At 46.9% G+C, this 21,133-nt stretch overlaps 2 protein-coding genes across 3 annotated transcripts in view; one reads left to right on the top strand and one right to left on the bottom strand.

The window, feature by feature from the left end:
- Positions 1-21,133, bottom strand: part of LOC131192754 (zinc finger protein with KRAB and SCAN domains 7-like) — a 269,595-nt gene that overhangs the window by 218,059 nt on the left and 30,403 nt on the right. The gene's annotated exons all lie outside the window — the stretch shown is intronic.
- LOC131192757 (zinc finger protein 287-like) lies at positions 889-19,447 on the top strand. 2 transcript variants are annotated; one of them, XM_058172250.1, is made up of 6 exons: positions 889-1,606; positions 1,861-1,975; positions 2,091-2,158; positions 9,968-10,097; positions 13,010-13,846; positions 15,596-19,447. In XM_058172250.1, the coding sequence occupies exons 1-5, from the start codon at positions 1,193-1,195 to the stop codon at positions 13,822-13,824; spliced, it is 1,542 nt and encodes a 513-aa protein (XP_058028233.1). In that variant the 5' UTR covers positions 889-1,192; the 3' UTR covers positions 13,825-13,846; positions 15,596-19,447. The 2 variants fall into 2 exon arrangements, with proteins under 2 accessions (XP_058028233.1, XP_058028232.1); XM_058172249.1 differs by lacking the exon at positions 15,596-19,447 and having other exon boundaries at positions 13,010-14,090.

The following is a 21,133-nucleotide window of genomic DNA, read 5'->3' as shown; positions in this document are numbered from 1 at the left end:
TTCTGATTGGCCCCACCCCCATCTATTCTCTGCCTCCCAAGTCCCAGCTGATTGGGAGGAAATGGGGATTTTGCAGTAACCTTCCCCTGAAGTGGGGTGGGAATGGAGATTTTACAGTATCCTTTCCCTGCCACGCCCACCAAGCCACACCCACCAAGCCACACCCACAGAACCGGTAGTAAAAAAAATTGGAACCCACTACTGCTGGAACAGGGTCTGTCTAGTCTGATGAAAAAAAGGACGAGGGGAAACATGATGGCATCTTGCAATATCTCAGGAGCTTCTCTTCTCTCCTTTCCTCTCCTCTCCTCTTCTCTAAATAAATAAGAAGCAGACTGAATGAAAGAGGTGGAAGTGAAGTTGCTCTATAGATAAGAAATAACCAAACCGCTCTAGAAACGCATCAGAAGAAAGATGAAAACCTCCTTCAATGCATTTCAGTTAATATCAGTTAATATATAACTTATTATTATAAGTTAATTATTATTATTAATAATAATAAGTTAATTATTATATAATAATTATATAAGTTAATTATTATTATGTTAATATATAACTTATATAACTTGTTCAGTTAATATAAGGGGGGAAAGAAGCACAGACGTTGAAGCCTTTGTCTGACAGGGAGCCATGGAGACGGGCCTTTCTTCCCCCTACTCCCATGCCCATCACCCACGCCCTTTCCCTTCCCCTCCCATGTGCTTCACTTTGCCCCAAGTCCACCAGGGGGCTTCTGCCAAGAGAAGGGAAACTCCAGGTGCCTCCCCTTTGGTCCACTAGAGGGCGAATGCTACAGTTGACTTTCCAGAGGTGGCAGCAAATAAAGTGACATCACAAACAATTGCCACTTGAAGGAAGTGACATCACAAACAATTGCCGTTCTAGGATGGTGCACTTGCTCTCCTTATCCCCTGCACCGGGATGAACTGTTTGGGGCTCCAGGCAGGTTCAGTGGCTAAATCCCTCTTCCTAATTCTTGGCGTTTGTTTTTCTTTCCACCTCAGATACAGAAACTGGAAGCCTTTTGTGGTCTTTGCAAGGAAAAATTTTCCTTGGGGGAGAAAAAAAGAGCTGAATCGCTTGCAGGGATCAGTCCTGCAGCCCTAGAAATGGTCCCGTGAAGGAAAAGGCATCTGGAGACCCACCAGAGTCCTTGGAGCCATTTGGAGTTGCTCTGCAGGAGAGAGAAAGGATGGAGACAAAACCTTTTGGAAAGGAAGGAACCGGAAAAGACCCTTCAGCTGCTCAGTCTGGGAAAGGGGGGAAGCTCTGGATAAGAACCGGGCAGAAGATCCTGGAGGAGGAAACCATCCTCCCTTCAGAAGTTCAGCCCTGGAACCTCATCCAATACCGGGAGGTGGAGGGTCCCCGAGGACTTTGCAGCCGACTCCATGACTTTTGCAGGCGATGGCTGAGACCAGAAAAGCACACCAAAGCCCAGATGCTGGACCTGGTGGTTCTGGAGCATCTCCTGTTCCTTCTGCCCCCAGAGATGGAGGGCTGGGTGCGGGAGTGTGGAGCAGAGACCAGCTCCCAGGCAGTGGCCCTGGCGGAAGGCTTCCTCCTGAGCCAAGCAAAGGAGCAGAAGGAGCAGGTCCAGTTGCAGGTGAGAGAATTTAAGGAGCTCAGAAGGGAATAGAGAATGTGTTTGAATCCTTCACCCCTCCTTCCCAAACTTCTCTGGCATTCATAATATCTGGCAATTCACCAATTCTTGTAGGACATTGTTCCATTGTTTTCTCACTCAACGTCACTGATGGATATTGGGGGCTTTGAGGTTGTGTTCCGAATATAAGAATCCACTTTGTGTTCTGTGACGTACATTAATTCTGCTTCTATTTTCCTTCTTCCTATTTGAAGTACTTCACTGCGGAGATCAGAGATTCTGAGGAAAGGAAGATCCCATCAAATCCCCCTCAGGAGCTATTTTTCAGGAAGATCCCTTGGGATCATCCAAGTCAGGACACCTCAGGAGGTAATGGAAGATCCTCCGATTTCCCATCTGCCTCACCTTCGCTCGCTCTTTTCTTCTATAGAATACCTCTCCTATTTTGTTAATAATGCATTTTGAAATTATTTATTCCTTACAGAGAAACAAAGAATGAAGCTTTCTGGTTTTTATGATGGAAATCAAACAGCAGTCATCCCTCCAAATCAAGTAAGAAGGGGAAAAGTTATTAGATTTCTAGTCTCCCTTCAGGAAGTGAAGTGGATGTGCTCCCTCCTTATTTCCCCCTCTTGTTTGGACTGGATTATTTTTGTGTTCTTTCCCAACATGGAGAGCAGAATAGCAGGTTCAAGTTGCTGTCAGGCAGCATAGCTTCTTTTGTTATCTTGTTCTGCTAGGTACTCCTCCAACTTTGAGTTTACAAAACCAATTTTTTAAAAAGTCCTTCAAGAAATAGGAATAAACAGGGGGGCAGAGGTCGGCCCCGAGGAGCCTCACTTGTGGGGTGCCTCAGGGGTCGATTCTCTCGCCCCTTCTGTTCAACATCTATATGAAGCCGCTGGGTGAGATCATCAGTGGCTTCGGTGTGAGGTACCAGCTGTACGCTGATGACACCCAGCTGTACTTTTCCACGCCGGGCCACCCCAATGAAGCTATCGAAGTGCTGTCCCGGTGTTTGGAAGCCGTACGGGTCTGGATGGGGAGAAACAGGCTCAAGCTCAATCCCTCCAAGAGAGAGTGGCTGTGGATGCCGGCATCCTGGTACAGTCAGCTGAGTCCACGGCTGACTGTTGGGGCGAGTCATTGGCCCCGATGGAGAGTGCGCAACTTGGGCGCCTCCTGGATGAACGGCTGTCTTTTGAAGATCATTTGACGGCCGTCTCCAGGAGAGCTTTTACCAGGTTCGCCTGGTTCGCCAGTTGCGCCTTTCTAGACCGGGATGCCCTATGCATGGTCACTCACGCCTCGTGACGCCCTCGCCTGGATTACTGCAATGCTCTCTACATGGGGCTCCCCTTGAGGGGCATCTGGAGGCTTCAGTTAGTTCAGAATGCGGCTGCGCGGGTGATAGAGGGAGCCCCTCGTGGCTCCCATGTGACACCTGGGAGACTGCAGACTGCACTGGCTGCCTGTGGCCTTCCGGGTGCGCTTCAAGGTTTTGGTAACCACCTTTAAAGCGCTCCATGGCATAGGGCCGGGTTACTTACGGGACCGCCTGCTGCGACCGAATACCTCTCACCGACCCGTGCGCTCTCACAGAGAGGGACTCCTCAGGGTGCCGTCAGCTAGGCAGTGCCGTCTGGCGACACCCAGGGGAAGGGCCTTCTCTGTGGGGGCTCCCACCCTCTGGAACGAACTCCCCCCAGGACTTCGTCAACTCCCGGACCTCCGAACCTTCCGCCGCGAGCTTAAAACACATCTATTTACTTGTGCAGGACTGGAGTAGATTTTAAATTTTATATTGGTTTTTATTGGTTTTAATGGGTTTTATTATGGATATGGTTTTTTAATATAATCGGGCTATGTAGAATAAGTTTTTTAATTGTTATTTTATCCTGTATTTATATGTATTTTTATTTGCCTGTGAACCGCCCTGAGTCCCTAGGGAGATAGGGCGGTATATAAATATGATAAATAAATAAATAAATAAATAAAAATAAACATATCACAGTGGCAGGAACTGTTAGAGACCCATTTTTTGATGTAATTTTTTGACGCGGAATTGTGAAAGACTAATGAAAAATAAATACATTTTTAGAAAGCCTTATTTATAAACTAGTTCAAAAATAAGCAAATCATATTAAAAAATAAAGCAGACTATTAAAATCCAAAGGGAGTGGCCGTGCTGAGCATGTAATCAAGGTACTTTGGGCTACAAAATAATTTCCAATCCTCTGATTTATGCCTCGATTAGGAGATCAAATATTCCTGCTTTGCAAAGGCTGAGAAATGACTTTTTTTTTTTTAATTTGCATTTATATCCCGCCCTTCTCCGAAGACTCAGGGCGGCTTACACTATGTTAGCAATAGTCTTCATCCTATTTGTATATATACAAAGTCATCTTATTGCCCCCAACAATCTGGGTCCTCATTTTACCTACCTTATAAAGGATGGAAGGCTGAGTCAACCTTGGGCCTGGTGGGACTAGAACCTGCAGTAATTGCAAGCAGCTGTGTTAATAATAGACTGTCTTAGCAGTCTGAGCCACAGAGGCCCAAAACTTTCCCAGGGAATTTTCTCTTCGTTGTCTTCCCTTTAGCCAATGGCTCAGACTACTAGATCAATCAGTGATAGAGCAATAGATCAGTTGATTTATTTATTTATTTATTTATTTATTTTATTTATATACTGCCCTTCTCCCGAAGGACTCAGGGCGGTTTACAGCCAAATAAAAACAGATATCACAAAAATTAAGAAACATTTTAAGAAGCTAATTCGATCAGGCCAAAGCAGACTAAAACTATAATAAAACCCCTATTACAACTACATTAAGCTAGCCCTGCGCAATGAAACAAAAAAGTCTTTTAGCTTGCGTCAAAAGGTCCGGAGGTCAGGGAGTTGACGTATCCCTGGAGGCAGCTCATTCTATAGGGCAGGAGCCCCCACAGAGAAGGCTCTCCCCCTGGGGGTCGCCAGTTGACATTGTTTGATTGACGGCACCCTGAGGAGATCCTCCCTATGGGAGTGCACGGCTCAATGGGAGGCTATTGGTAGCAGCAGGCGGTCCCGTAAATAACCCAGTCCTATGCCATGGATTGCTTTAAAGGTGGTAACCAACACCTTGAATTGCACCCGGAAGACCACCAGAAGCCAATGCAGCTTGCGCAGGAGAGGTGTTACATGGGAGCCTCGAGTTACTCCCTCAATTACCTGCACAGCCGCATTCTGGACCAGTTGGAGCCTCCGGGTGCTCTTCAAGGGGAGCCCCAAGTAGAGAGCGTTACAGTAGTCCAGTCGGGAAGTGACGAGGGCGTGAGTGACCGTGCATAGGGAATCCCGGTCTAGGAAGGGACGCAACTGGCGTATCAGGCGAACCTGATAAAAAGCTCCCCTGGCAACGGCCGTCATATGCTCTTCTAAAGACAGCCGTACATCCAGGAGGACGCCTAGATTGCGCACCCTCTCCATGGAGGCCAATGACTCACCCCCAACAGTCAGCGATGGAGTCAGCTGGCTGTACCGGGGTGCCGGCATCCACAGCCACTCAGTCTTGGAAGGGTTGAGTCGAAGCCTGTTTTTCCCCATCCAGACCTGCACGGCCTCCAGACACCGGGACATCACTTCCACAGCCTCGTTGGGGTGGTTAGGGGTGGAAATGTACAGCTGGGTATCATCAGCGTACAGATGGCATCGCATCCCAAAACCACGGATGATCTCACCTAGCGGCTTCATGTAGATGTTGAACAGAAGAGGCGAGAGAACCAACCCCTGTGGCACCCCACACATGAGGCACCTCACCATCTGCGACTGGTCAGAAAGATAAGAGAAGAACCACCGCAAAACAGTGCCTCCCACTCCTAACCCCTCAAGCCGTCGCAGCAAGATACCATGGTCGATGGTATCAAAAGCCGCTGAGAGATCTAATAGGACCAGGGCAGAGGAACAACCCCTGTCCCAAGCCCTCCAGAGATCATCTACCAACGCGACCAATGCTGTCTCCGTGCTGTACCCAGGCCGGAAGCCAGACTGGGATGGGTCAAGATAGACAGTTTCATCCAGGTACCGGGGGAGCTGCCACGCCACCACACTCTCAACAACCTTCGCCACAAAATGAAGGTTGGAGACAGGATGATAGTTCGCTAAAGCAGCTGGATCCAGGGAGGGCTTCTTGAGGAGGCGCCTCACCACCGCCTCTTTCAAGGCGGTAGGGAAGACACCCTCCATCAAGGAAGCGTTGACATTTCCCTGGAGCCAGCCTCGTGTAACCTCCCGGGTGGCCAGTACCAGCCAGGAGGGACACGGGTCCAATAAGCATGTGGTCGCATTCAGATTCCCCAATATCCTGTCCATGTCCTCGGGAGCCACTGTATCGAACTCTTCCCAGATAGCATCCTCCATCATCCCGCCCAAATCTACCCAATCCAAGTCCAAACCATCCCGAATCTGAGCGATTTTATCGTGCAGATATTGTCCAAAATCCTCAGCGCGCCCTTGCAAGGGGTCCTCTCGTGCTCCCTGGTGGAGGAGGGAGCGGGTCACCCTAAACAGGACGGCTGGGCGGTTATCTGCCGATGCAATAAGAGCGGAAAAATATTCACGTTTTGCCGTTCTTATCGCCACTAGATAGGTCTGAATATGGGACCTTACTAGTGGTCGATCGGATTCAGAACGACTGGCCCTCCAACCATTCTCTAGGCGTCTTTTCCGGCGCTTCATCTCTTTCAGCTCCTCAGAATACCAAGGAGCCAGTCAGGATCGGTGCCAGGTCAGAGGCCGCAAAGGTGCGACGCGATCCAAAGCCCCAGCCGCCACCCTTTCCCAGGCGGCCACTAGTTCTTCAGTCGAGCCATGATCCTAGATCCTCAGGAAATGGCCCAAGCTCCATCAGAAACCTCTCCGAGTCCATCAGGCACCTGGGACGGAACCAACGAATCAGCCCCATCTCCCTGCGGTCGGGGTTGGCGGTTCAAAAGTCGAGTTGAAGGAAAGAATGATCTGACCATGACAGGGGTTTGATGACTAAGTCCCCTAATTCTAAGTCATTCAACCACTGTCACATCCAGCAGCTCGGGCAGGGCTGCAGTCACGCAGCAAGGAGCCAGGTATGTAATCAGCAAGCCCACCTGCATCCCCTGGCCCCACTTCACAAAGAGGGACTCACATCCAGCTATCTTTGGTACAGTGACCTCCCTCGGCTCCAGACCTCTGTTAATAATAACCGCCACCCCCCCACCCCTACCCTGGGCCCTCGGCTGATGAAATGCACGGAAGCCCGGTGGACACAATTCAACAAGGGGCACCCCCCCTTCCGTGCCCAACCAGGTCTCCGAAATGCCCATCAGGTCCGCACCCCCCTCTTGTATAAGATCGAAAATGAGGGGGGCTTTATTTACCACGGACCTGGCATTACATAACATCAGCCAAAGGTCCAGGCTCTGGGGATTCAAGCACTCGGGAAACGAGGAAAGTCAGAGGGACCGGAGTGCGTGATCGCTTGCAAACAGCGAGCACTCACTCCCCGAACATGATGCGGGCCCCCGCTTCCACCGTATCTGCCCCTCCCATTTACCGTGCAGATGGAATAGCCCTCATAGAGTCGAGCTCCAGCCTCCTCCTTCGCCTCCGAACCTATAGCATCCATACCGCAAGTCCTCGAAGAGTCCAGCCCTAGCCCTAATGGGTTTCCCCTAGAACCCATCCTAGCCCTCCCTCCCTTTAAAAACCCTTTACTTAAATCATTTAAAATAGTAGAAAACGATTTTTAAAAAACCCTAAGTCCCTTCTTTGCAACATGCCGCCTCTCGGGATTCCAAATTCCGTCATCGAGGTAGGCTCTCGATAGAGTGGAGGGCCACGTCTGCAAGAGGGGGGAGTCTTACAGACCCAAAAGTTTCGCTGGCGAATACATCAGGGTTCCGAAGAATGGCAGGTGATTTTATCCCGGCCAATCTGGATGATAACATAGCAGGACTCCAGTTGGGAACGGGAGTGGCTTGATTTTAAATTCTAAATTTTAAATTTTAATTGTGGGTTTTAAATTCTGTAATTTTTATGGGGTGTAAGGTTATTTTAAATTTTTTGGCTAATTTTGAATCAGTTTTTTAAGGGTTGTTTTAATTATGGTGTATGTTTCTGTTTGTATTTTATTTGCCTGTTCACCGCCCTGAGTCCTTCGGGAGAAGGGCGGTATACAAATTAAATTATTATTATTATTATTATTATTATTATTATTATTATTATTATTATTATTATTATTATTATTATTATTATTATTATTATTATTATTATTATTATTATTATGTGACAATAGGTCCAAGGTGGGGAATGATGTCACAGGATGGCAGGTCATCTGGGTGGGCACCCTCTCAGGCACAGATGGAATGCTGCCAATGATGATCCTGCCAACCGCTCTGAGCGTGGGATCAACAATGCTAATCGGTGACTAAGCAATTCCCTCGTCATCGTCGTCCACATCGGTCACCGTTGCCGCCGCAGCTGGGCCACCCACCTGGGCCGCCCATATCGTTGCCATTATTATCACCATTAGCGCTGTCATTGCCATTGTTGCCGCCACAGCTGGGCCGTTGTTACCGCCATCCTCAGCTCAACTCCACACCGCTCAATACCCCTCAGTCACAGGGGGGGAAGGGTCTGGCTAGCCAGGACATCAACCAAGTCCATGCCTAGGCCACGCCAGATTACCGACGGTCTCCTTGGGCGGGGCCGCCACAACTGCTCAGACCTCCAACAAGGCTCCGCGGGAAGGAAACGCCACTGCAACAACCACAACTGCTCGGCCTCCGAAAGGGCCCCATAGGAGGGAAAACACCGATCCAGAAATAGGATTACTTTATTGAAAGGCACTGAAGATTTTGCAGAATCAATCAACTTGATAAAACTTCCCCAAATTAATTCAGTAAAAGCAATTTTCAGATTTGCCCATTTTCTCACCTAAATTTAAGACTTGTGTGACACACAGCCATTTAATTTAGTGCATATCTTTGCTTTGGGAACAATGGAACAGAATAACAGTTGGTAGGGATCTTGGAGGTCTTCTAGTCCAACCCTCTGCTGAGACAGGAAGCCCTATAACATTTCCGATAAATGGCTGTGCAATTTCTTCATAAACATCTGCAGTGTTGGAGTACCCACAATTTCTGGAGGCAAGTCATTCCACTGATTAATTGTTCTCACTGTCAGGAAATTTTTCTTTACATGTAGGTTGGTTCCCTCCTTGAATAGTTTCCATCCATTGCAATACTGCTATCATGTCACCCCCTAGTCCTTCTTTTCATGAAATTAGACATACCCAATTCCAGCAACCGTTTTTTATATGTTGTAGCCTCCAGTCCAGTAATAATTTTTGTTGCTCTTCTCTGCACTCTTTCTAGAGTCTCAACATCTTTTTTACATCTGGCAACCCAATTCTGGATGCAATATTCCAAGTGTGGTCTTACCAAGGCATTATAAAGTGGCACTAACACTTCATGTCATCTTGATTCTATCCCTCTTAATGCAGCCTATGATTCTGTTGCAGGGTTTTTTTGGGCAACTGTAGCATATTGCTGACTTATGTTTAAGTGGTTGTCCACTAGGCCTCCAAGATCCCTGTTGCCTTAGTACTGTTGAGCCGGGTATCACCTATTCTTTTTTTTAAAATAATTTTTATTAAACATTTTTTTTAAAATAAAAAAAGAATCTTTAACAATTTTTTCTTTTCAACAATTTTGCATTGTAAAACCTTTCTTACTTATCCATTTTTTCTCAGTTATTTCAACGTATCCTTTATACATGTAATTCTATTATTAATCTACTTACGTATATATTTATAAATAATAGTGTACACAATTTCATTTCTACAATCTGCATTTTTTCTGTTTCTTCTTATTTGTTATTACATTTCTACTCCTATATTTTCCTTATTTGATCTTTCCTTGCCTTTTATCTCTCTTTCCATTCATACCATTTCTCCCACACTATATAATATTTTGTTTCTTCTTTTTCTTGTATCTCCTTTGTAAGTTTGTCCCATTTCTGCACATTCCAAAACTTTTCTAATCAAATTACCTTCAGTTGGTATATTATTCTTTTTCCAATATACACACAGAATTTGGAGGTATCAACAATTCTATGTCAGTGCATTTGGTTTTTCTTTCCTAAATGTAGAACCTTAGATTTCTCACTGTTGAGTTCGTTTTGTTATATCTCGAGCTTATCTTCTGGAGTGTTGTTATTCCTGTCATTTTGGTCTTGTCTGCAAATTTGATGAGTTCCCCTTCTATTCTCTTGTCTAAATTATTGATGAAGATGAACAGATATTGCGAATCCTCCTGTTCTGTTCTTTTTTCTGTGTTCAGGAGCGTCTGGTGTCCTTCGAGGAGGTGGCTGTGTCTTTCTCCGAGGAGGAATGGTCTCAGCTGGATCCGGACCAGAAAGTGCTGCATTCGGAAGTCATGCTTGAAAACCATAGGAACGTGGTCTCTCTGGGTAAGAGTTCTCTAGTCCCCAATCAGATAGTTCAAGAAGGCAGATGATAGTTAGTTTTTATCGTCTCCTGGGAGGGAGAAGGAAAGGATCTGGACTTCTCGTACTCCAAGGAAGGAAGGAGTCAATAGATGCTTTCTCTGCTATTTCTTATCTCTATTTTTCCATTTCTATTTGAACTTATCTGTGGAGACTGAGAAGAACGAGGTGTGCTTTTATGTGTCCTCTGGAGGTCATGTGAGAGGAGTGTGTTGTCATTTGTCTTCTGAAACCTCCAAAATTGTGTGAGAACAAAACTTTCACGCTCAGCCCATGGAAGAGTATTCTCCCAATCCAATTCAAGAACAAAGGCCTCATGCAGTGTGACTCAGAGTATCCTAGGGTACAGGTAATCCCCAAATTTCGACAGTTCACTAAGTGACCATTCCAAGTTACTACCTAGCCCACTCCCCAGTACTTGAGACACGGTCCTGAAATTACGAATGTTGGTGCACCACAGCCATAATTCACACTTACAAATGACAGCAGAGGCACTGCAATAACATTCGCCCTACCTATTCCCCCAACCCACCGTGCCAGCATGTATCTTGCAACAATGTGGTGAGTCTTCGGTTCCTTTGCCTACTTCGATGCATTTGTAGAAAAAAGAGGCTTAAAGTAGTGAGACATACGCAAGATCAGTAGTGGGAAATCTAGCACTATTGATCTCACATGATCTCACATTACAGTGTTTTAGGCCTCTGTTCTCTGCTAACCAAGGCCTGCAGGAGATCCAGGGCAAAATGTTTGCAAAGATAGGGAAGGCCTCTTCATTTTCAAAGACTTTTGCCCAGGGTTGAAATCTAAATTTTTTTGCTACCTACTCTTTGGGTGTGGTTTGGTGGGTGGGTGTGTCCTGTGACTGAGTGGGCGTGGCCAACTCAATGTCACTCACAGCCATGCCCACTCAGTCACAACCTCCCCCCACCAAGCCACGCCCACAGAACCCATTAGGGAAAAAAATTCTTTTCCCTTTCCCTCGCCACCTGTTCTCCCTTCACCTAGCCACCACCTGCCTCAACGGGGTCGGGGAATGTACCATTCCCCAACTCCGGCCTTTCTCCAGAGCTGCCGCCCACTCACCCAACCTGCTGCTGATAAATAAATGAAATAAACAGGTGTGCGCTTGCGCAGTCGGTGCATGGAAAACGTAGCAATGGCGGTGGCAGATTCAAGGAGAGGGACTAACTTTTGGACTCTTGCCTTTCCTGGCAGCCAGTCGCTGGAAGAAAGTAAGTATATGCTGCATGGCGAAGGAAGAGCGGGCGGCGGCTCCGGAACAAGGCTGGTGTCGGGGAATGTTGAATTTCCCGACCCGGTTGAGGCAGGCGGCAAGCAGGGGGTGGTTCCGGGGTCTCAGGGGAATGAGGTATCCCTGGGCCCTGACCAAAGGCGAAGGGGGAACAGGCGGCGAGCAGGCAGCAAGTGGGCGAAGGAAGAGCGGGCGGAGGCTCCGGGGAAAGGCCAGAGTCGGGGAATGGTGCATTCCCTGACCCGGTTGGGGAAGGCAGCGGCTCCGGGGCCTCGGGGAATGAGCCCCAGCCCCTGACCCGAGGGCGAGCAGGTGGCGAGCTGCCTTCCCGGTGTTCTGGTGTTGCGAAGGCTGGACTGCGGGCTGTGGACTGGTTCGGGGGCGTGGCCAGCCAGCGATTACTACCTGATCCGCGAACCAGAACCAAACTCCACTACCTACTCGCCTGAACCGGTCCGATCCGGTAGCATTTCACCCCTGCTTTTGCCTGGATCTCCAGTGGTCAGTTCTTAAAAGAACACAGGCCTAAAGTACTCCAGTGCGAGATCACGGAAGATTAGTAGCCTGAGATCTGGTATCATGTGATCTTGCACTAAAATACTTTAGGTCTCCATACTCTGCAAACTGACCGCCTGTACCAGATCTGGCCAAAGAACCCTTGCAAGCCGATGAGACTTTGGGGCAGCAAAATAGCCATTCTTGAAGCCTCCCAACTTTTCTAGTCTCAGCACGAACAGCGTTTACAAGCCAATGGGAGCAGGGGTGAAATCCAGCAGGTTCTGACAGGTTCTGGAGAACCAGTAGTGGAAATTTTGAGCAGTTCGGAAAACTGGTAGAGGAATTTTTGAGTAGTTCAGAGAATTGGCAAATAACACCTCTGGGTGGCCCCAGAGTTTTTTTGTTGTTGCTGTTGTTTTTTGCAATATCCTTCCCTCAGGAGTGGGGAGGGAATGGGGATTTTGCAGTATTCTTCCCCTGCCATGCCACCAAGCCATGCTCGTAGAACCGGTAGTAAAATAATTTGGATTTCACCACTGAATGGGAGGCTTCAGCAAGGGATTTCGTTCCAAAGTCTCATTGCTCAGATCAAGTAACCCTGAGTCAGATTTGTATATACAGTATATATAGTTATCTATGTAGGTCTTTGGTTATTCGGGTTTTCTCCCGCGTAAAATTGGAAGTGTCTTGGCGACGTTTTGACGAAGTCTCATTCGTCATTTTCAGGCTTCAGCTTCGTGCTTTTGCTCCCAGAAGCATGAAGCTGAAGCCTGAAGATGACGAATGAGACTTCGTCGAAACGTCGCCAAGACACTTCCAATTTTACGCGGAGAAAACCCGAATAACCAAAGACCTACATACAAACACCCGCGAAAGCCTCAGAAAACAAATAGTTATCTATATATATAGATAACTTGTAAAGAAAGAGATGTTTTCTAGATATTTTCAAAGCTTTCATGACTCATGAATATAGAAATCATCATGTCTATCACACACCACAGTAGGCATGGAAACATACAACCTAATGGAATTTCGGCGAAATTCAGAGGGAAATTCGGTTGACTTTCTGCACTTTGATCTTTTTCTCTAACCTTGTTATCATTTTCTTTTTTCTTTTGCTCTGAAGGTAATAATGGGCAGGAGAATCAAGATTCCTGTGAACTGTTCCAAGTGATCAATGCTAAAGATGGAAGGGAGAAGTTTGGAATTCAAATGGAATTCAGAAGCCATGAGAGAAACCACTCGAAGAATTGGAATCAGGAAAGTTCATCTTCCACTGATGCTCCGATGCAAGACTTTCTTGCCCAACAAGAGAAACTAAGGGAAAAATATAGTGGGAAAAGTGTGAATCTAATCAAAGCTAAAGTACAAGTAAATGAACACTATTTAACCCAGAACAAAGGAGAAGATGCTATAAGAAGACACAACGGACAAAATTACAATGGGACATTAATTCTTTCTCTTGGAAATAACTTCCTTACATCTCAAAAAGTGATTGACACAAAAGAGAAGCCTTATAAATGTTTGGAATGTGGAAAATGTTTTAGAACAAGGTGGCATCTTACTTCCCATGAAAGGATTCACACAGGGGAAAAGCTCTACAAATGCATGGAGTGTGGAAAGACCTTTGCTCATAACAATACACTTACTATCCATAAAAGGATCCACACAGGGGAGAAGCCGTATAAATGCATGGAGTGTGGAAAGACCTTTGCTCAAAGAAATCATATTATTTCCCATAAGATGATCCACACAGGGGAGAAGCCGTATAAATGCATGGAGTGTGGAAAGACGTTTACTCAGAGCAGTGGACTTAGAAGCCACAAAAAGCTCCACTCAGGAGAGAAACCATTTAAATGCATTGAGTGTGGAAAGACCTTTGCTGTGAGCAGTACATTTACTATGCACAAAAAGATCCACATGGTGTTGGAGAATTCATGACTGGCAGAGACATGGTAACAAGGTCAGCCAATGAATAGGCTTAGCAACTGGGTCAGCCAATGCGGGCTGTTTGGGAGCTGAAACAGCATAGGGCCTGGGCGTGGCTTAGGTTAACTGAGACTATACATATAAGTTGTGTGCTCCTATTGTCCTTCTGTGAATACTCCTTCTGTTAACTGTGCTTCTGTGATTATGCTTTTGATTCTGCGAACTGCATCGGTATTGTATATATTCTTGTCTATAAAGATGTTTCTTATTTAAATCAATCCTACTGAATCAGTTAGCTGTGTGTGCTTTCTGGGTTTGATTGCTGCAACAAACTCTGACAGGTTATGTGCCCAGAGCACACAGAAAGACTGAATTGTAATTAAGCTGAAGGACTGCCTGTGTTGATAGAGAAAGAACAAGGCAGAGAAAGATTGTAGGATGGCTATTGAATTTAAGGAGAGCTCTCTGCCTCGTTTGGGACAGAGAACTATATAATTTGGGCTGCAAAGATGGAGTGTTTCCTGAAGGCTAAGGAGCTGTGGGATGTTGTTCTTAATCCACCCCGGGCACCTGCAGATCAGAGGCAGCATGATAAAGCAATGGCTTGTATCACCTTGAGTTTAGAAAAGGAATGGTTTATCAATGTAGCTGTTTTAAAGACTGCACAGGAGGTCTGGCCGAAGTTGAGAAGTGTGGATGTGAGTGTGTCAGCATACAATACTGTGCCATTATGAAGAAAGTTATACAGAGCCCATTTGCAACCAGGAGAATCTGTGGAGCAGCATTTTGTACAAATGCAAACTTTACTTGTTGAGTTAGAACAGCGTGGAATGTAGATTCCTGAAACTCAAAAAGTGCTGTTGGTGTCTGGATCAGGGGTCTCCAACCTTGGTCTCTTTAAGACTTGTGGACTTCAACTCCCAGAGTCCCTCAGCCAGCAAGTCTTAAAGGGACCAAGGTTGGAGACGCCTGGTCTGGATGAAACATGGATCATAGTTTCTGCAGTGCTTGAGTGCAAACCAAAGCAGGAATTATGTTTGGAGGCCTTAAAAGCTTGTCTGATTGCTGAGGAGAACAAGCACCATTTCAGAAAAAGCCACCAGGAGAAATTCCTGAGGTGGGGGGCCAAGGGGCACTGAGAGAAATGTGGCCATCTGCAGAAAGCAGAGCAACAGACAAGGTATCTGCAATGAGAAAAGTAGTAGAAGAGACCGGAATACAGCCCAGCAACAGAGGCGGTGCTTCATCTATGCTGAAAAGACACATTTGAAGAAAAACTGCTTCAAAAGAAAAAACTATTTGTAAAGACAAAACTATTTGCAAGACAGAAACTGTTTGCAAGGAACAAACGAACTTCCCCCCGGTTTACGCCAATTGCCTGACCTTCTGACCTTCCGCCGGGAACTGAAAACTTATTTATTTATACAAGCGGGACTGGCCTGATTTTTAAATTTTAAATTTAAATTTTAAACTTTTAATGGTAATTTTATTGGGTATTTTTATGGTCAATCGACGGTTTTAATTTGGCCTTTTATTGAATAAGTTTTTTAATTGTTATTTTAATATGTATATTAATTGTTTTAAATGGAGGCTGTACACCGCCCTGAGTCCTTCGGGAGAAGGGCGGTATAGAAGTTTGATAAATAAATAAATAAATAAATAAAATCAGCAGATGGACAAATTGCTGTGGCAAAAGTTAGCTATTGCAATAGCAGAGACAAATGGTTGATAGACAGTGAGGCTAGTCAAACAATTGTTAATAATTCTAAATTGTTTTATACAGGATGGATCCAGCTGCTGAAGATGCAGTAGCCTTGGCAAATGGCCAGAAGGCTAAAGTCATTGGAAGAGGCAGTGTGCAAATTCCATATCTGGAAAAGAGGTTTAATGATATATTATGTGTGCCTGAAATGGAGCATAATTTGCTGAGTGTCTCTAGTTTAGACAAGCAAAGTTTTGAAATCACATTTGTAAATGGGAGCTGTCTCGTAAAGAGAAATGGGAATGTATCTGCACAGAGCATAAAACAGGATAATCTTTATTGAAAAGTGTTGCAGGAACAAAAGGTTCAATGTGCCCAAGCATTCGGAAATGTGGCACAACACGATTCATGCGTTCATCTCTTGCACAGAAAGCTTGGCCATGCTAGCTTCAGAGATTTGCAAAAGATGGAACAGTTTGGAGAAGGATTAAATTTAAAGGGATGTAAGGCATATTTGGATTGTGCAGAATGCAAATCATCAAAGTCCAAGCTAATTCCCAGTGAGCAAAAGTAGCACAAGGCAGACAACAAGAACTCTAGAGCTGGTACGTGCAGATTTGGTTGGGCCAATGCAAGCCAGTTTGGGAGGAGCAAAGTATGTGCTGGTCATTGTAGATGACTACAGCAGGTTTGGGTTCTGCTATTTACTACAGAGTAAAACAGGTGCTACAGAATTTTAAACAATGAGTAAGCTTCGTCAAAAGAAGATATAAGCAACAGGTATGCTAGATACAAACTGAAAGAGGTTCAGAATTTATGTCAACAAGTTTTCAACTGGTTGAGACAATTATCAACAAAACACACACTAATCCATACATAGCAGCTGAGAATGGTGTAGTTGAGAGACAGAATGGAGTCTTACAAACAAGGACTCACTGCTGGAGGACTCTAGCCTGAGCAGGTCAGTTTGGGGTGAAGCCATGTTGACTGCTAACTATTTAATGAATAGGCTGTGGAGTTAATCCATTAATGATACTCCATATGCAGTGCTTGTTATATGGAAGAAAGCCATCTCTTGCACATTTAAAGGTTTTTGGAAGCAATGTGTGGATGCATATTCCAAAAGCAATTAGAAGAAAAGAACAACCAAAGGCTAGAAAGCTCAAGTTTACAGACTATGAGCCAGGCTCAAAGAGCTATCGCTTTAGCGATGGGAGCAAAAGAAGAGTCATTTCCAGGTCTGCTAGCTTTGCAGAACAAAACTGAAATAGAATTGATGCCAATTTATGGAATGATTCACTTAGTGACAATAACTCCCTTAGTGATGGTAACTCACTTAGTGACAGTATCAGCATTCAGTGAGGAGAAGCTGAACAAGATATGGAGCAAGAGAGGGTTGAAACACAGAAGCAGTCATTGCCACGCAGGTCAGAACGATAGAACAAGGGGATTCCACCTGACAAATATTCTGCTAGTAAAGTTAAAGTGTGTAATGTATGGTATGAGCCAAGAAACTATAAGGAAGTATTGGCATTAACTAAGCTTGAACAAGTAAAGTGGAAAGAAGCCATGGATAAGGAAATAAAATCCATGGGTGAATATGACTTTGCCACAGGGTAGTAAAGCCGTAGGATGTACCATATTTTTCGGAGTATAAGACACACTTCCCACCCCCAAAAAAAGAGGGTGAAAATTTGGGTGCATCTTATACACCGAATGTAGCCCCGCCCACCTGCTGGCCCCCACCCTTTGGCCTCTGCCTCTCAGCAGTTTACCTCCATGCAGCAAACAGCAAGCAGCCCATTTCAGCTTCAGCACAGCCTGATTAGCACAAGCAGTTGATTGTCGATTGGATCAGCCTCCTGACCCTCAGCTGTTTCAGGCTGCAGGGATTGCCATTGTGTATTGCCGTGTGGGCCTTTGCTGTTTGCTGTAAGGCAGATTCCTGGGAGGCAGATTTTTTTTTTCTTGTGCTAATCTGGCTGTGATGAAAATGAAAATGAAACCAAAGCAGGCTGTTTGCTGCAACGAGGCAAAGGCAGATTTTTTTTTCTTGTTTTCCTCCCAAAAAAAGGTAGGTGCGTCTTATAGTCTGGAGCATCTTATACTCCAAAAAATACAGTAAATGGGTATACAAAAAGAAAGTACTGCCCGATAATAAGGTACAACATAAAGCAAGGTTAGTGGCACAAGGTTTTTCACAGATAAAAAACGTGCACTGTGATGAGGTATTCGTGTCTACAGTAAAGAGTGAAAGCATAAGGCTGGCACTAGTGTTGGCAGCAGCACATGGCCATAAAATTTGGCTTTTTGACATAATCACTGCATTCCTCAGTGCAGAATTAGAGGAAGAAATTTACATGGTTCAAGCACCAGGGTGTGAAAGTAAAAAGCCTAACATGGTGTATAAATTGAACAAGACCATTTATGGGCTGAAGCAGTCAGCCAGGAATTGGAATATATGTTTAGATACTACATTGGGTTCAAGAGTTGCAAGACTGATGGTTGCATATACAGTACACTGGAAAGTTACAAGGTGGGGATTGTCGATTATTAGCATTTGTGGATGATCTTTGTTTCATTGCAAAGGATGTATCGCAGTAAAAGGGTTCTCAGGTATTTGAAGGGAAGTGTGAATATGGGTCTTCAAATATAGGTATCTGAAGAATATTAAGATATTTAGATTTATATCTATTCCAGTTATGAAGGGAGGAGTGTCAGAATATTCATGAACTGGGATAGACATGGCAACAGGTCAGTCCATTGGAGACTGGCTGGAATAGGGCATGGTAACAAAGCCAATGTATAGGCATAGCAACTAAGTCAGCCAATGAGGTCTGTTTGGGATCTGAAACAGCTTGGAACCTGGGCGTGGCTTAGGTTAACTGAGATGTATACATATAAGTTGTGTGTTCCTGTTATTGTCCTTCTGTGAATACTCCTTCTGTTAACTGCTTCTGTGATTATGCTTTTGATTCTGAGAATTGCATGGGTAGTGTATATATTCTTGTATATAAAGAAGTTTCTTATTTAAATTAATCATATTTGCGCATGCGTCAAGATGGCGCGGTGATGATCTTCGCGGTGCGGTCCGCGGCTTTTCCAGGGGGTCTGGGACCGAGAGGGGGGTCTTTTTTAGCCCTCCGGTCCCAGACCCTCCCGGCGGAACATCAGAGGAGGCGTTTGGGCTGAGGCCCGCCGAGCCGCGAGCCTCGGAACAGCTGATAGGCTCGGCGGCAGGCTCGGCGGTTTTCCTCAGCGTCTCCCCGGGGCGGTGGTTGTTTGGCGGTAGGCCCGGCGGCTTGGCGGCTCCCCTGGTGGCTCTTCTGACGTTTCTCGGTGGCGGCTCTGCCCTGACTCGGCGGCTCTGCCCCGGCGACTCTGCCCTTGGCGTCTTTTATGGCGGTTCAGCCCCGGCGTTTTTTGGCTACGGTCTGCCTGGGCCTGCAGGAAGATCGGCGGCCCAGTGACGGCCCAATGGCGGCTCGGCGGTCCTGCGGCGGCCCTGCGGTGGCTCAGTGGCCCCCTCGGCGGCCCGGCAGCTCCCTCGGCGTCTCCCCACCTTCCTTGGGGCGGTGGCCGTGGCGGGCGGGCCTTTGGGTCTGGCGGCGGTGGCGGCGGCAGCGGCCCCCCCCAGGGGCTAGGGGCCTTTTTTCCAACAGTGCTGGATGGGACTTGGCCGGACTTCTCTCCCTTGGAGCCTGGCGTTTTCCTCGGCTTATCCTTCGGACTTCTGTCGGGGCCTTGCTGGGCCTCTGGCTGGGGTGATGGCCACGGCGACCGCGCTTGGCTTCCGGGTATCGGCGGCGATGGCAGCGGCGGCGGGCGGCCCCCCCACTCCCAGGGACTGAGGGTTTTTGATCAATGCCTGAGAACGGTCTTTCCATCAATGCCAGGGAGGAGGAGAGACGAGAAGATCGATCGCTGAGTGGTAGTGGCGGAGGGTCAGATGTTGCCATCTGGAGGGTTTCGCCCCTCGGAGGAGGACTCGGAGGTGTGGCTGGCCTCTTTAGACCCTCGGCAGCTCGGCCTAGGACTGTTCAATCAGGCCTGGAGTGTCGGAGCAACTGGGTATGGAGTCCCTGACATCAAGGCCTATATTGACTTTAACACCAATTGATTGACTTGATGGAGAATGGCTAGTCATCTGTACCTGGGGCAAGTGGGACCGCTTGGGTTTGAGGGCAGAATAACGGCCCCATGGAGCCCTGGAAGTCCACGGTTCATCTCGCCAGCCAGGGAGCCTAACCTTGCTATAATAACCGCGCTACAATAACACCTTGACATTTTCACCGCCTGGATGGACTGCTGACCGCTTTGTATTTTTATTTACTTATGCGAAGATTTTCAATCATGACCTTCTTGCCCTCGAGACTCCCTCTCTCGCAGGTCTGGCCTCCACATTATCGAGGGCACATCTTGAGGACGGGTTTTGGAACCCCGAGAGATGGCATGCAAATCTAGGAGGCTTAGGGATTTTAATGAACTCTTTAGTCGTTTTTATCGGGGATTTTAAGGGAATTTTAAGGGGAGGAAAGGCGGGTGTTGGGAGTAGCCCGCCGAGGGTGGGGCCAGTCACTGCGCGTGTTTGCGGCGGAGTGTTAATAGGTCCGAAGGTTTCGGGGGAGGGTGATGTTCCAGATGACAATTGTGGTTCCATCTGTGTGGTTAGTGGGAGAGGCAGATATGGCGGAGGGGGCCGTATCGAGACCTGGGAGCACGTGTTCGATGTTTGAAGGCGATCACGTGCTCCGGCCCCTCAGTTCCTACCCGTTCCTCAGGAGGCCATGATCCTCAGAGCTTGGATCTTCGGTTGATGTTATGTAATGCCCGGTCCGTGGCTAATAAAGCTCCCCTGATCTGCGATCTTATTCAGGGGGAGTCCGCGGACCTTATGGGCATTACGGAGACCTGGTTGGGCCCGGAGGGGGGGGTGCCCCTTGTTGAGTTGTGCCCTCCAGGTTTCCGAGCATTTCATCAGCCGAGGGCCCAAGGTAGGGGTGGGGGGGTGGCGGTTGTTATTAAGGAAGATCTAGAGCCGAGGGAGGCCACTGTTCCTCAGATTGCCGGCTGTGAATCCCTCTATGTGAGGTGGGGCCATAGGAATCAGTTGGGCTTGTTGATCGCGTACCTGGCTCCTTGCTGCGTGACCACAGCCCTGCCCACCAGTCATGCGGGAGGGGTAGACAGATAGGCTGGGTGGGTGGATCTTGGGTATGGGAGATATGCTTCAACAGCCTGCACTGCCTGGTTTAATTTGCAGAGCTTAGTTGGGAGCGGCACCATCTCTCCCACGTGAGGATGGATCTGCCAAGTGGGAAGAGGTGGGGGGTGTCTCTGGCCTGGAATCCAAGGAGACCAGTCCCTGCAAGCAGGAAAACGAGCCTGCACTTGGAGAAGGTGCAGATGCCTGCTTGGAATTTTTGTCTTCCCCCCCCTACAAATTCAGAATATTCAGTACAGCTGAAGCAGTATGGAGGAATGTCAGGCTCTCCAGCCATTATCCCAAAGGAAGCTTATGTTAGCTGATGGGTTGGGTTTAGTTAGTGACTAAGTTTCAGTTATGATATGTGGACACATTGTACTGGGGAATATGTGTGGGGCAACGTGCAGTGACAT

This window comes from Ahaetulla prasina, chromosome 2 (assembly GCF_028640845.1).
Source record: "Ahaetulla prasina isolate Xishuangbanna chromosome 2, ASM2864084v1, whole genome shotgun sequence".
Taxonomy (NCBI): domain Eukaryota; kingdom Metazoa; phylum Chordata; class Lepidosauria; order Squamata; family Colubridae; genus Ahaetulla; species Ahaetulla prasina.
This window is presented reverse-complemented; position numbering and strand designations above follow the sequence as displayed.